Here is a 15,706-nt window from a genome sequence, read left to right on the forward strand (position 1 = left end):
TTGATACAAACATCCAAGTCCCTGCTCTCCCCATTCTTAAATCAAGTCTTATCCCTACTGGTCTATCCACAAGCCCCAGGAGCTCCCAGTTGCCTGGGTTTTTCCCTATTGAATGTCCCCTGGGAAGAGGGGGAACAGAATGACTGGTCAGACTGGTCCCCCGCTTTTCCAGCAGCCTGTGCCTCCTGGCCCTGCTCTGCATGTACTCAACTGCTCTCCAGGAGTCAGGGAGGGTGACACACCAGCACTGCCCGTCGGGATCGGTGGTGAAGCAGGCCAGCTCTATTTCCCTGCAGGCAGGCTTCCCATGGCAGCCCTCCAGCTCTGGGCAGATCTATAGGGACCAAATTTCAGCCTTGCTTCTCCAGGGCAATTTCAGAGGAATTCCCTGAAGTTAAGCTAAATTTAAAACCATTTCAAGGAGGAGGAGTGAGAAGCAAACCTCATAATCTCAAAGCTTGTTCAGACAGAGGCTCTGCTCCGCATACCAAGATGAATAATAAATAGCAGTCATCCATCCATCCATCCATGTGGATGCATTGGCTCTGCCCACAGCAGACGGTGTGAAAAAAAAAGTGTGAGGTGAGCATTTCTCAGCAGCTCTCCCTCTGGGAACCTCTTGCCCACATGGTATTGATTGAGAGGTGGTACAAAGAAAAATCATTAATTAAATAAAATGTTTTAACATCAGGCAGAACATCAATGGCTGAGTTGTTCATCGTCCCAAAGAGTCTCTGAGGAAGGGAGAGGGAGAGCTTGAGCCCAGGGCTGACTCCAGCCCAGGACAGAGACCAGCACCAACAAACCCTGATGTCCTCAATCCCTCCTGGCCACCCCAGGGAAATGCCCAGGCTCCCTCCTCCCCTGGTTGTGTTGGGATCCCACTTCAGGCATGGTGGAGCTCCATGTAGGTTGTGCTGCTGAGGAGCAGAGACCCAGCTCAGAGGAGCTCCTGACCCAATGCCCGTCATGTTCCCAGGGCACCCGTGCCACCTCCTGGGACACAGAGGAAAAGCTCTGGCAGCTTACTTGGCATCATGATGCTCAGCTTTTAGCACTCCCATGAGACACGAGGGAGAGGGAAGACAGGAGCAGTGCATCTGCAGGCAGGCGTCCCGGCTGGCGCTGGGGAGCCTCCCCCCTCCTGCCTGATATCAATCCCATAAATGATCCCAGGGGCATTTGACTGCAGCAGTCACTTACATAAGGGCAGCTTGCACATTAGAGGCACCATGGTGGAGCCCCAGACCTGCCTGCCTGCCCTCAACAAGGGTGGGTGTTGTCACACAGGGGCCATGAGTGTCATGGGTGGGACGGGGGGGCAGAGGGGTCTGTGCTTTCCCCGTGCCTGATGCTCCAAGTCTGCTATCCGGGCAGTTGGCTCCAAAGGCTGTAAGAGCAAAGCCATCCTTGCAGCCATAGTGAAAGAACTGACTGCAGCTTGGACTGCACACAGATATGAACACATTGCACGGCTCTGGAAACCTTGGAAAAGGGGTGAAAACATGCTTCTTTCCTGGAAGAGCTGAAGGGATGCTCTGGTGCTCTGGCACCTCCCGCCTGTCTCACTGCCCTGGGCTGTGGAGGGAGGAGGCAAGTCTGGCAGTGGGAAACTGAGGTGACCAAAATCAATAGTGAGCAGCAGCCCTGGCTGGGGAGCTCCTGGGACCGGGGAAGTCTCTGCCTTGGACAATAGATTATTTTTAACTAGCTCCAATCTTCAAACACTGTAGCTTAAAAAAGGGGGGAAAGAAAAGAATAGCTGATTTGTGCAAGCTCGCCTGCTCCCATTAAGTCTGTGGAAGTGGTGCTCTGCATTTCAATGGGGGCAGGACTGAGCTTCTCGTGAGATAAATTGCACCCTGTCCCTTTGCATGCTCTGGGCAGCTACTCCTGGCTTGTTTAGCTTCACTCTTTCCTGGCCCCCCAACGAACACCCCTCCCTCTCTGAAACGCTCCCCAGCAGATTTTTTTTGTTGTTGTTGTCATTTAGCTATTCATTTTCCATAGGCTGCCTTCATTCCCGTGGCCTTTTGCAGCTAGGAGACACGATGTTGCCTTGGAAACAAAGCCCCTTAGATGTTTGGAGTCTCTGGGATTGCTCTGTCTGCTCCCGAGTACTTTTAGGTTATTTTTATTAACCACACAAAGATGCAGCAGGCTCGTAGCCAAGGCAGAAAGTAGCCCTGGGAGGTGGAGGGAAGGCAAGAGTCTTACTGGCATCGTTCACTCCGCTGGGGATATTTTTTTGCGATGCACCATGGGCTGAACGCCTGCAAGAGAAATGGCATCTCCAGAAAGTGCTGCACAGGCAGGGCTGTTCCTGGGGCTGGGATGGCTGCACGCAGGCAGAGCTGCAGTAGTGCTGGGGAGAGGGGCTTGCCAGGAGAGAAAAAGCCAAAGCAACCAGGAAGGGAAAATAAAGCGGGGTTTGGAATTGCAGAATTTTGATTTCTTGGGGCTTCTCACTTTCCAACTAACTGGCTGTGCCACAGAGGGACCCACTGTGCACTCTGCTGCCGAGATGGACATGGTGACTACAGACCTGGGTTGCTTATTTTAGAAGAAATCAGATTTCTAGACCCATTAGGCAGCTGTGAAAATCTCTGCTCCAAGGTTTTTATTGGCAGTTCTGCTCTGTGCTGCTGGGCGACTCCAGGGCCGCACAAACAGACCCTAAACCTGAGCTTTGCTCCCAGATGGATGGCTGGAGAATACTGGTTACTTCTGCCCCAAATCTGTCTGTGGGAGAAGTCTGACCCGTTCTGCAAAGGGGCTCTGGGAGGCAGTCAGACTGTATTGTTATCACATCCCGTTATCCACTGGCATCGCTGCATGACATTGCCAAATCCCAGTCCCTCCATGGAGGACATTTTGGAGCAGGCTTTTACTCCTTTTTCTGCAAAGAAACCAAACAAAAGCAGATTAAAAGAAGCTCCCTAATCCCTGGATGGTAGTTGAAATATTTCCAATCCAGCCAAAGTATTCCAGAAAAAAAGTGAATATATATAATTTTCCAATAAATACTCTGTGCAGTATAAAGCTCGGGCCTTGCTTCTCATGTCAGCACAGTCCTCTGCTCTGTACAGCCACCAGGGAGAGCTTCCCACTGCAGCAGCTGCAGGACTTGCAGACCCAGGAGGTTGGCACAAAGAGAGAGGGAGCACAGTGGGGAAGGAAAGAGTGCACTGAAATAGGATGAACATGAGAGACAGAGGCTGAGGACTGGCAGTGCCACACCCCCAGAGATGAACACCAGCAGGTCACAGTGACAAAGAGCCTCGACCATGGTGCTGAGAGGGTGCAGCCATCTCCATTCTTGGCTTCAGGCAGGCACTGGGGCCCTCCCCACTGTTCTGTGGGGGTTGAGGTGATCTGTAATGGCAGCAAAGGGTTTCAGGGGGGATCCACTCTCCATCCTCTGTATCACACAATCTTACACACAAGGGATCAATTCCATTGTTTTGTGGCATTTTCCACCATAGCTGAGCTTCACAGATGCCCAGGCTAGTAAGATGCTCTCAGATTTTCTTATCCCTTCTGGTGCATCCTCACCAGAGTAAGGAAGTCTGCCTCACCCTCCAAGTGTCATAAATGCTGGGTGTTTTTTTCCCATTGTTGCTGATTTTTCTTGTCATTACTACATGATGCCATGGTTACAGAGATCTAGAACTAATCCAGTGACAGCAGTTTATGGGCTTTTTTTGGTTTTGATATTTTTGATGCTATATTTGTGCCAGAAGAATAAATAATAAATATACACAACAGCATCAAAGATTTCTTCCAGCCACCCAGCCTATTTCTGCCTACCCTTGTTAAGCTGTTAGAAAGGTAGTTCTCTGCCAGCCACTTATCTTATGAACTATCCTGTCGTCTAATGATGCACCTGAGGTCCCATTTGTTCATTTTCTCTGAAAAGAGCAGTTAATAAAAATAAAGTTCCTCTTAATATCCTTGAGAACAGCTTCCCCTAGAACAGCAATGCTCAGACTCAACCCAACAGGTTCCTTCCCCTCTGTTTTCTTTCCCTTTCCCTCTTCTTCTTCTCCCACCCTCCCCCTATCAAAGGGTTGGGGAAATTTCTTGGTGCTCTTGTAAGGAAAATATAGGACATTTTTTCTCTGCAGCAACCTGAAACAATGTGTAAGCAAATCTGTTTGTGTGTGATGTGCCTCAGCTCCGGTAAGGAGGAACTTGCTGGAGGTTAGACTGTGTAATCCCTGCTGATCAAAGGAAGAGCTCCTCCAAGCCTGTTACAAGCACCCAAGTCTTGATTTTGCTGGAAATACAGCAGTACAGGGGAGATTTAACTAAAAATCTGTCTTTCATCTGCTCTGAACTCTGGGACTCCTTTTAAGCAGCTACAGACTCCTTGACCAGTCACTGCTCAACCTCAGCCCCATCAGAGGCAGCTTCCGCTCACAGCAGAACCCCAGACAAATGCTCCTCTACTCCCACCTCTGCTCCTCCCTGCAGAGAAGGGCTCGCAGTCACCTGGACATTAAGAGGGAGAGAAGCTAAACAAGGATTGTAGTATTAAGAAGTCATAGGCAAAATTTTGCTAATCAGTCACTCAGTGAATAGCATCTTGTTTCAGTCTATCCCCTTCAAAATGTTAATATCATAGAATCCTAGAATGGTTTAGGTTGGAAGGGACCTTGAAGATCATCTTATTCCAACCTCCCTGCCATGGGCAGGGACACCTCCCACTAGATCATGTTGCCTAAAGTCCCAACCAACCTGCATTGAACACTTTCAGGGATGGGACATCCACAGCTTCTCTGGGCAATCTGCCGGTGCCTCATCCCCCTCACAGGGAAGAATTTCTTCCTAATTTCTAATCTAAACCTGCCATGTGTCCCTATGAAGTCCTTCCCCTTGTCTGGGGTCACTCTACATCTCCACCATTGGTTGTGTTGCAGCCAGAGACCAAAAAGCAGAAGCTTCTACACCAGCAGAGGCAAAGACAGGAAGCACGTGCTTTACTCAGGACCTCGCTTGGGTATTTGCTTTGGGAACTGCTGCAAATCCCTTCATTGCAAGGAAAACTCAGCAGTGGTCATCTTGTAGGACGTTTGGTGAAGGAGCACAGAACCAAAAACCAGAAAATTTGAGGTGGTGACAATTGAAATTAGAAAAGAAAATAAGCTGTGAATGAAGGACTCCTGATGAGAAAGTGCTTGTTCTATTTATTAATGGACCTGGACAGAAATGCTTGATGAAATGGCTAAAAATAGTCTGAAATAAATCAAAATAATTTGTAAAATCTGGTCAAAATCTACAAATCCGGTTAAAATCTACTACTCCAGTCAAAATCTACATGTAGTCATGAACAAGAGGAGATTATGTGAGAATTTTTCAAGAGGATTTTGCATTCCTGAAAGGACAAAGTAATTTGTTTTATTTTCCCAACTTTCATTCAAACACATTTTTTTTGTTGGAAATTTGACTTCTAAAAATACTTCTAAAAATAATGCTAAGCATCTAAATAACTCAAAATAGTTTGATAGGACTTAAGGCAAGTGCTTTGGCTGGATGTGAAATTAAATTTTTCAGAGGATTTTGGGTTCACAGGAGAATCCATGTTTCATCCAAGCTGATTTTTAACACCACCTAATTTTTCAGTTCTGCTGCCAAGTGGAAGAATCGGTATTCTTTGGCTGCTGTGATGACTAATGTCACATCAGCAGTGCAAGAAATAATTTTGAGACCCCCCCCCCCACATCAGGCACAAAACTTGAGTATGCACAGCAAATCCACTGACTGCTCTGTCAGTGGAGGGCAGTATGAAATCCCTGCCCAGATATCTCAGTTATGGGTTACAGAAGAATTATGGATTATGAGAAGAAAAGAGGCAACAAGGAGATGAAATTTAACAGGGTTGGAGCAAAGGGAGGGATTTTCCCTCTCCCTGTTTTCCTTCAGGTATATATCTTCAACAGAGATCACCAAGTAAAAAAGGACCATAAAACGAAACAGGGTTCTTTCTGGTTGAAACACCATCTCTTTCTTCAGGGACAGATGAATGTAACCCACAGACTTACTCCCTCATCACAGAGGAACTGATAAATCTGTGAGATTAATTGTAGAGTGGAGATTAGCACCCACCGTTCAGCAGCAAGCTCTGAGCATTAAACTAATTACTAGGTTCCAGCACTGCATGACTTCCCAGCAGGAAGGCACTGCTCTATAAACCATGATACACAAGTGGCATTTAGCCAGAGATGTTAAAAAAATCTTTCTCCTGGGAATGCACCCACCAGAGGAGCTGGGTTCCCTCTCTGTTCCAAAGACAAAGCCTGTTTTCCCCCTTTGTGGTGGGAAAGCTTGGAATGAAACTGTGTCCCCTCTGCCCTGCCGCTTTTAACACGGTCACCCAGAGGGAGGTTGGTGTGGAAAATCTTAAAGACATTTCAAGAGTGGAAGATGTACAGGCTAAACCCATCAGGAATTCCCAAACCTGGAGTGGGTTCCCACCCACTCTGTTCATCCTCAGCCGTCCACGTTGCAATGAATGGAAAATATCCATTTATTTTACAAATGCCAGGAGCCAATGCAGCTCCCCCACCTGTGTTCTCACTGTGGCATCTCAGACATTTCCCTCCCGTTTACTGCAGCACAAATACTCCAGTGCCTTGTTAAGTTTTATGGACTTCTACCCAGCAGAGGATATTAGGGAGAGGAGAAGGGCAGTAAGCTGCAAGGATTTTGCTCTCTCATCTTTACATGTTTCCAGCCTGTTCCTCAGCACTGCGGCAGAGCACTTCCCTGCAGAGCATGAAGCCATGCGGCTAATGTCCCCCATCTGTGACTCTCTCTCTCATCTCCTCCCTGGTGGGCAGTGCTGTCTGTGCCTGCATGGCCTGAAAGTCCTCAGCAAGGGATGACGTTTGGGCTTTCAGATCCTGTACCCAGGCCCTTTGCTCAGTGCTTGTAGGGCAGAGGACCCATTAAAGCATCCTGTTCTTGGAGTGATGCTGGGGCAGCATGCAGTGGCTCTTGGTCTCTTGGGGATGCCCTCTTCTTGAAATAGAGGGGACTGGCATGGACAGAGTGCTGTTTTCTTTCCTGCCTTTGCAGCTAGTGGGTCAGGACCTATTTTGAGAGCATTTAACACATGCTTTCTGGCTTTCCCATTCTTGCTTGGAAAAATCAGGTCAGCTACCCACCGTGTTTGTCTCACCCAGCTCTGGAGCTTCTCTGAGCTCCTCAAGAAGAGGGGAGGACCCTGCATTTCCTAGAAAAAAGCAAATTCAGGAAATAACTTGTCCTCTCAGGTTGAGTTCTGTGTTGTTTGGTCATGGGTTTTTCCCCCAGTAGTGAATGAAGCACTATTTTCTACAGGATGTGGAGCTATGGGAATTCTTACTATGGTGGTGGCCAGCTGGCAGCCCAAGAGCTTAGTCTAGTCCATGCATTATCCAGTCTCTGGACTGTCAGATAGTCATCAGTCCAAGCAGACCAGGAATATTATTTTATATGTGTTGAAAGAGGGGAAAAGAGGGTTATACCCACATAAGGGCTGGCAAATTTTATTTGATCAACTGCAGTATCATACAGATTGGGAATGAAGGTAGTACTGAACACAGAGCAGTTGGACAGCTGTAAGAAACATCATAATTTGCAATATCAGTCCTGCTCAATGTCTGCCCAAACAGGAAGCAGCAGACAGAAAAAACAGCTATAACAAGGTTTCAGGCCATCTCTATCCTAGACCACTTCCCAGACACACAGAACTGTTTGGCCAAGACAGTCAGAGGTGATGGTGCCATCTTGGCTCCAGAAGGATATGAAAACCAGGGCTGTACTAATTGCCAGCCGGACAGCACAAGCTCACGAGAAGATCACCGTGGCTGTCTGGTTATGTTTTCTGTACACAAAAGTCTGGCTGCTCCCAGATGGACGGCAGCCCTTCGGCATTGTATCCAAGTCAGCCAAGCTTTTTGTGAGAGGTGTACACAAGGGTAGATGGCTACTGTGACTCTGTGGAAAGCCAGTCATCTCTAACTTGAAGTTTTAGGCTTAGCTTTGCTGTATGATGCAACCTGCTAGAGAGCACTACGCTGAGCTTTTGTGTAAACCCCTTTCTCAGACCACTGGGATCTGTGTCCAGAGTTTTGCATTTCCACCTCCAGCTAATGAGAGTGAAGAGGGGAAGTTTGGGTGCCCACCTAAAGGTAATCTCCAAAGGGATAGATATTAATAAGCCACTGGATAGATTTTTACCTGCTCAGTGCTTTCCAGGATCTCTCAGCAAGCCAAATGCCAAGCCGAGGTGGGAGGCCTCAATTAAATGTTCTGAGGGTAGATGGAAGGGTGCAGGAGGAAAGTTGTCTCTCCCACGATGCACAGCAGCTGCTTAATGCCAGACAGACTTCCACAGATTGAGAGGTCAGCTCTGAAACACAGATGTGTGAGAACGAGAGGGAGAGTGAGGGGGAGAGTCATACATGTAGCTATTTATTCAATGTCTACAAAAAATTCTATGGACTTGGAGCTGGGCCCTGGATGTCTCTGGAAAAGACATACTCACCAGCCATGCTTTGTTTCCATGATTTATTCAGGCTGAAACGCTGTGAAAATCACTGTCTTTTGCTGCAATGCAACCACTCTTTAGCTGAGAAGTGGGGTCCATATTTCTGAGACAGTCTTTAAGGAGAAGGGGGAGGTTTTCAGTTTATGAGACACGTTCTCCATGAAGTTACAGGACATAAATTCTCCCTGGAGTGGCAGAGGCACATACTGCTGTGCCCTGAGATCAGGATCTGGTCCCCCACAAGGTTTCCCTTCCATGGATGTCCTTTTTGGATGCTGGATGGTCTCTAGACATCAGTTTGATTACCCCCAGGTTCATGACTCATGATGGCTACTACTATTTTCACAAGATTACTTGCTGATGACTGGTACTGTGCTGATTTGCCTTGTACCACCAGCCAAATTGAAGTGCTTATCTTTTCCCTCACTGGATGGATTTTCTGAAATGTTCTGAGAAGCAGCTCCTGGTACAACCAGCCACCAGATGAAATTGCCCCAGGGTTAACCTTTGAGATAGGCTAAGCGACAAGTATCATTAATCAGAGTAAATAATAGCAAAAAAATTGATATTTACTGGGATTTAGTTCACCAAAAGGAAAGGACAGTACAGTGTGGCACACAGCTCATACCTCCATTGGCTGTAACATAGCACAACCCGGTAAAGTTCAGCAGATTTATACCACACAGCTTCACACAAAGTTTTGCCTCTCCCTTAAATCTCCCTTTCCAGAAAACTATTCCTTTTGGAAAAAATAAAAAAAAAAAAAAAATTAAACAAAAGTCTCCTAGTCAGTCTCCAGGCAACTTCAAAGGATCGGAGCCAGGATTTGCCCTGGAATAGTCAGAGATTGGCACCTGGGTCCTACTCCAGTGTGACTCTACAGCAGCCAGGGCAGCAGTACCTTTGCTGGTACCTTCTTAGTGCAGCTGTGCTGGTATCTTAGTGGGCACCAGTCATGGGTGGTGGTGAGGAGCAAGTAATTAGGCATGGTCTGTATCAGTGTGATGGAAAATAGCTTGCTTGCAGAGACAAAGGCAACTGGCAGTAGTGTCAGACTGCAGGGAGGAGCCCCTCTCCCTTCCAGCCAGGTAATTGGGCTGTGTGGCTGTTGCAAGTCACAAGTTTGTATGCTGAGCACAGGCTGTGAGCGTGGTGCTCGGTGACAGTGACATATGGGAGACAATTAAGAAACTGCAGTTATGTCCAGGTTAGGGAGAGAACAGATCCCCTTTTGAACTGGATTTATAGCAGAAGTGTGGTGCACAGGTAGGCCCACAACCTGGGGTTAGGAATGACATATGCCAACTTCCCACTGTGTTCACATGTGCCTGTGGATTTCAGATCCTGCCCTGGCCTTACAGAGTCCTCTCCATTCCCCGACCAGAGCGGAGGTCTGTTCTTTAGTAAAGACTTATTTGGTGTCTTGGCTTGGTGTCTAAAAGCCTGGATGTGTAATTTCACTTTACCACAGTCTCTAAGCTCAGCTGTCTCCCCAGGCCATGGCCAGCCAGCTTTAATTCTCCTGCTTGTAGGTGGATGGAATCAGCATTCATTCAGGAATGACACAAAGTGTCAAATCCCACTCTCCATAATGAGCAGCCCAAAGGCATTTAGCTCAGGTGTTAGGGTTTCACCTGCTATGGAAAATGCAAGCCACTGGGGAGTGGCAGCAGGACATGTCAGAATGCTGCAGAGATAGGCTAGGATGCTCCTGGTAGGATGAAGGAGACCAGCCCGACCTCTTACCCTCCTCCCAGATGTCTTGTTCTGAGGAGACAGAAGACAGAGCAGCTGGGAATGGCAGAGGCAGCAATGATGGAATGAGCCCTGCACCATTTTGTAGCTCCTTCCAGCAATCCCAGGGGCCAAGTGCTGCCTATTTTTAGCTCCTGAGGTAGCTGAAATACCACCGTGATGTTCATTAACAACAGCCCTGTCGGATGGGAACTGCAAGGCAGGGGAGTGGGGGGCTGGTTTGCCTGTTTTGTTTTGCTTTATTTAATTGCTGGCTGCAGTACAGAGGCAGAGCGTGGCAGGAGACTCGGCTCCTCTCACCTCGGGAAAAGCAGGAGCAGCAGACCCAGGGGAGGCAGGCAGGGAAAAGTCAATCAGGCAGTACTTAAAAATCTCCCTGCTGGGCCCAGGGGGAGTTGGAGATTTTAATGTCATTCCCAGCTTGAGACACAGCTTGGAGAGTGAGAAAAGAAAGGGGTATCTTCTCTTCTTGGATCCTTAATTGCTTGTTAAATCATCTAACAAATGCCTGAACTCCTGGATGGCCCCATGCTCCTTGACAGAGGGACTTCAACCTTGGCAGGGGGAAGGGGTATTTTTAAAAGTACTCATTGCTCATGCTTTTTCTGGATCTGTAAAACCAAGAATTCAGTGGTTAACTCTGCAAAATAAAACTAAGTCTGTAATATTACTGTTCAGCGGGAGCAATAAACTTTCCTTCAAGTTCTTGCCCTGTTTCACCCTGCTGACTCTCAGTCTACCCTGCAGGCAGGTGTCCATGCTGTGGGAGGACAGCTTCTCCTGTCCCCAAAAGGGACCTCCAGTTACTGCAGAGGAGCATGTACCAAAATAATTCCCTGCCCTACGTGCTCAGCCCCACTTCTGGCCCAACAGACTCACAGATAACCACAGCCAAAAATGCCTGTGCCTGGTCACTCCCATTCTGCTGTTCATCTCTGTCTTCTGCTCAAAACCCCCCTGTGCTGGGGGAATACAGAGAACTGCCAGAAGTCTCAGTAGATGAAAAAGCGATGCAGCTATTTCCCAGCACAGAAAATATGATGACTGTGCCATTGCCTCTGATGTTTTGCAAAGAGCAGCCTGCAGTTAAATCCACAAAACTCAGAAGCTCAGACCATGCCCATGACAGCTGGAGAGCTTCAAATGTGCTTTGCCATCGCAGACAGATGGACAGATCTGTGACTTACACCTGTAACCCACTCCAGCAGTCAAGATAACATACAAAGACATCCTTCTACCTGACAGGAAGCATGGATGTTTTTCCTGCATCAACATACACAAAATACTGGGGCCAAGGCAGATCGCAGCCATTAGCAGGTTTTATGTCATTTAGAGTCTGTGAAAAGAGCAGAACTGCAGCTCCAGCAGGGCAGGCAAACCATACAGATGATTTATGAATATTCACTCAGCTCACAAAGCACCCCGGGGCAGAAAACAAGCTTTTGAAATTAACTGAACTCTTCAAGGTTCTTAGTTTGTCTTGGCTTTGAGGTGTGAGTCACCAATACTTTTTCTCCAAAATGAGCAGAGTCTGTACAGAGGACTGGGAGGATTCCTGGGCACTGAAATATGAAGTTAAGTGCTCTGTGAGAAAGATTTTATGTTCATAAAGCCTTCAAAGCATAGAGTCCACCCCATTAAGTTTTATGGGATACAATACTGAGACATACAGTACTAAGACTTCTTCAGCCCATAAAGGCTGGATGTTCAGGGCACTTGAGGCTCTTTCACTGAGCACTGAAATCTCCAGCAGCTTCAGTCTTCAGTGCTTTCGGTTTGGTGCCCTGCAATTTTTCCACAGTTTCGGTGTTCAACAAAGAGGCTACAGAGTTTTGATCCTGACCATGCAGACCCTGTCATGCACTTATTCCCATCCATACAATAAGGTTATTGTGGTGCTCCTCAATGATGGCACTACTAATTGTTCCCAGCAAAGCATGAGCAGAGCTAATTGTTCCCCTCTTGAGATCTGTGTGATCAAACACCCTGGAAGGCAAAGATTTCCACCTGCATTTGGCCAAGAATGGGTTCAGTCTAGCACACAAGAGACAAGAGAGTAAAACAAGAAGGTTGTCTTCACAAGTTTGCTGCACACATACAAGGAACAAGAGCTCCTCTTTTCCAATTAATTATAGCAATAATAATTGGGTTTGTTTCAGCTAGTAATATGAGATATATGAGATTTTCAAAGCAATGAAAGAAAAACTCTGCAGATTAGTCAATATCCCAAGGGTTTCAGGAGTTTGTGGGTGCTGTGGGACATTTACTTCTTGCAAAGCAAGCGGAGGGTTTCATGAATTTGAGTGTCCTACTTCACAAATGAGTGAAGTATCAGCCAGTGTGGACTATTACAGGACGGCTGAACTCAGCTATTCCAAGGCTGTCTAGACATTCCCATCCTAAATCTGAGACATCTTCCGGACCCAAGTTGTGTCAGAGCACTGTCCTCCAGGAAACGTTGCTGTCCCAGTGAATCTCATTTTTTCTCACCAAAAAAGAATCCACCTGAAAATGGCCAGCTGGCCCTGCCCTCACTGCCATGCTCTGTAACCATGGGAGATTCCTCTCCCTCTGAGTCACAGAGCACCACAGCCAGCCAAGGTGGTCTGCATTAACATGAATTAGCCCTCGTAGCAGGGGCTTACAGCAAAGAACAAGAATTTAGGAAAAGCAATAAACCAGCATCTGGAACAAATTGTTTCTGGAGTCTTTCTGCTGTTCTTTCTGATACCAAGCCCCCACTTCAGCAAGTTTCCACTTTCAGTTAAAGCAAGGTGCTGTTGCTTGTACATGTATGAATTCCTATCTGTTCCTATGAAATTCCACACATGTGCAGTGCAGACTGCTTTGTCTGTTGAATAGAAATACTTGTTGATATGAGGTGAATTGCACAAACAATCTTTTTCCTTGTGATTTCCTTCCTCCATCGTCCTTTTGCCCTTTCAGCTGGATCACACAGTGTGGATGCTAAAGCACCATCCCGAGAAACATGGCCTCTTTGCTCCTGATGGTTTGGTGAACAGTTTCTGAAATCTCTGGCTCCAAATTCTGCCTTAAGCATCTATGAGAGCTCTTGTTTCTCTCCTCTGCAGGCTGATGCCAAGATGGTCTGCGATGTTGTAAGTCGGATGGAGGACACAGAGCCCTTCTCTCCAGAGCTGCTGTCAGCTATGATGAGGCTCTGGGCAGACTCTGGGATCCAAGAATGCTTCAACCGGTCCCGGGAATATCAACTTAACGACTCAGCCCAATAGTGAGTATCCCTGTCCATAGCCTTGCATGTTAAGAAGCTGCATTTGGATTTGTTAAAGTTTTAACTGAAGTGAATGACCTCATAGTAGTGGAACTGAACGTGTCTCTGCTTACAGTTTCGGATGTGTGTTGTGTCACAGACCACTGCAAAGCACAAAGGATCAGGCAGGACATTCATGTCCCCTCTTGGCCAGTCTGGGGTCAGGTCTGTGACCCCAAGACCAGGTTCCCAAACTGCTCCCAAATGTCTCAAGGTAGGTTTTTGCAAACATGGATCTAGCGAATATAGGCAGATCAACCTGTGGGCACAGAAGATGGCTCCTTTGTCTATCTGATTGAGAAGAGAAGGGGGTGATCACCTGCTTTGTACAGCAGTACAGCTCTTGGGTTTGCTTTTCTTTCCTCTGTTTGCTTTTTTTTCCCACTTTACTTTCTGTAGTTGTACAGTGTACTGATAAGTCAGCTGGATTACAACCAAGGGTAAGGGATATCTTTACTTTTCCAGGGGTATTGAGTTACTCTTGTAATACAGTTAGTGGCTTCTCTACCATTAGGGACCACATCTAGATGTCATTCAATGGGAATTGTCTGAATCCATGGCTTTGGTTCATACTGTCATGAGGACAGGACATCCACCCATAAATGGCTGCTGTGGCTCTGAAGAGATGTCCAGTTTCTCCCCAGTTTCAGTTCAGGCCTATTTATAATGATAATTGATCCAATATATTTGCTTCCACCTAGACCAGGAGACCAGAGGTTTTCATCCCATAATTTCAATCACAGCATCTGTTGCAGTCAGGCAAAATGCCCCGGCCCTGGACTGTATCTTGGGCAAGAGGCAGCCAAAGGTTGTTAAGTATAAGCATAAGGACCAGGCAGGCAGAGAGCATTCATTTCCCCAGTTGTACCCTTGGACCTTTCGGTAATCAGGGAAACAGAAGCTTCCCAATGGTGTCGGGCAATGCTATGTCCATGCTTTTGACTGTCACAATATCTCATATCAACAAGTTCACCAGCTGTTTCATGCACTTCTGGAGTTGTTATTGTGTTTGGATTGTTTGGCATCTCTGCTTGAGGTGTTCCTGGATTTCTACCAAAACACAACCCCAGCACTAGCGGGCTGCTGGTTTTGTTCTGTGTGGTGGGCCTGGTGCTCCAGCTGCACCAGCTGCTCCCATCCAGGCTGGCACGACAGCTGGGGAGAGCAGTTCTTGAGGTGCTGCAGCAGAAGGCAAGTGATGACACATCATTTGGCACTGATGGAAAACTGAATGGGAAACCTGCAGATGTGTGGTTGGTGACACAGCATCCTACCCAACCATGATCCCACCTCAGAGACAATCCTGGCATTCTGCTGCCTTTTAATCAGTACTAGGTGGATGATGGTTTGATCTGTGTTTCATTGCCTGTAATAGCAAAATAAGCTTTCTCTTGCCAGCAGCTTTTTTTTTTTGCTTTTTTTTTTTCACAAAATAAGGGTATGATAGCATAAGCATACCTTTAGAGACATAAATTATCTAAAATGCCAGTCCTAATTGCATTACAACTTTGTGGAAAAACCTTCAATTGTTTTAGAGCCAATTACCTTGAGGAAAGTATTTTGATTTTCCTTCCATGCAAGGTAGCAGTTGAAAATAATAAGCAGAGCCTTCCCAATATGACCAGCTGCTGTGCAATTCATCAGCAAGAGCTCTGAAACCAAAAGCAGTTTCTACACATCAACTGAAGAGTCTCTGTGCTGTAGCATTCACAGCAATTGCAATCTAGGGGTTGCAGCCCAGCCAAATGAATTCTGGTGTCTCTGACAAAATCTCTTGCATCCAGATGAGGAGGGATGACTCTCCGTGCCAGGGCACTGCTGTGATGCCTCTCTCCTTAGCTGCTCTGTGAGTTGTGCTGTGGCTGGACACCTTTTTTTCTCTGGGCTAGGTTGGATGGGGAAGCTGGAGATAACAAAGTCCTTCTCATTTGCAGCCCTCTGGTGTTCAGGAGCCTCTGGTGGTTCCCCCACTGGGAGCAAAGATGCAGTCACACGGCAGGGTGCCAAAACACATCCTTCTGCACCTCTAGGCCCTGGTGCCATCACAGGAGATGGTGGTGCAAGTGAGAGCTCAGTTCTTATTCATGCCCAGTGGACCCCCAGTGAAAAGAGGCATATATTTT

The 15,706-nt window shown here is 47.1% G+C and overlaps 1 protein-coding gene across 2 annotated transcripts in view; it reads left to right on the plus strand.

Annotated features, from left to right (window-relative positions):
- GNAO1 (G protein subunit alpha o1) overlaps positions 1–15,706 on the plus strand; it is a 142,723-nt gene that overhangs the window by 80,729 nt on the left and 46,288 nt on the right. For both annotated transcript variants that reach the window (XM_068202813.1, XM_068202812.1), the window contains exon 4: positions 13,384–13,544. In XM_068202813.1, the coding sequence (XP_068058914.1) occupies positions 13,384–13,544 (161 nt within the window). The remainder of the gene's footprint in view (positions 1–13,383; positions 13,545–15,706) is intronic.

This window comes from Anomalospiza imberbis, chromosome 12 (assembly GCF_031753505.1).
Source record: "Anomalospiza imberbis isolate Cuckoo-Finch-1a 21T00152 chromosome 12, ASM3175350v1, whole genome shotgun sequence".
NCBI lineage: Eukaryota > Metazoa > Chordata > Aves > Passeriformes > Viduidae > Anomalospiza > Anomalospiza imberbis.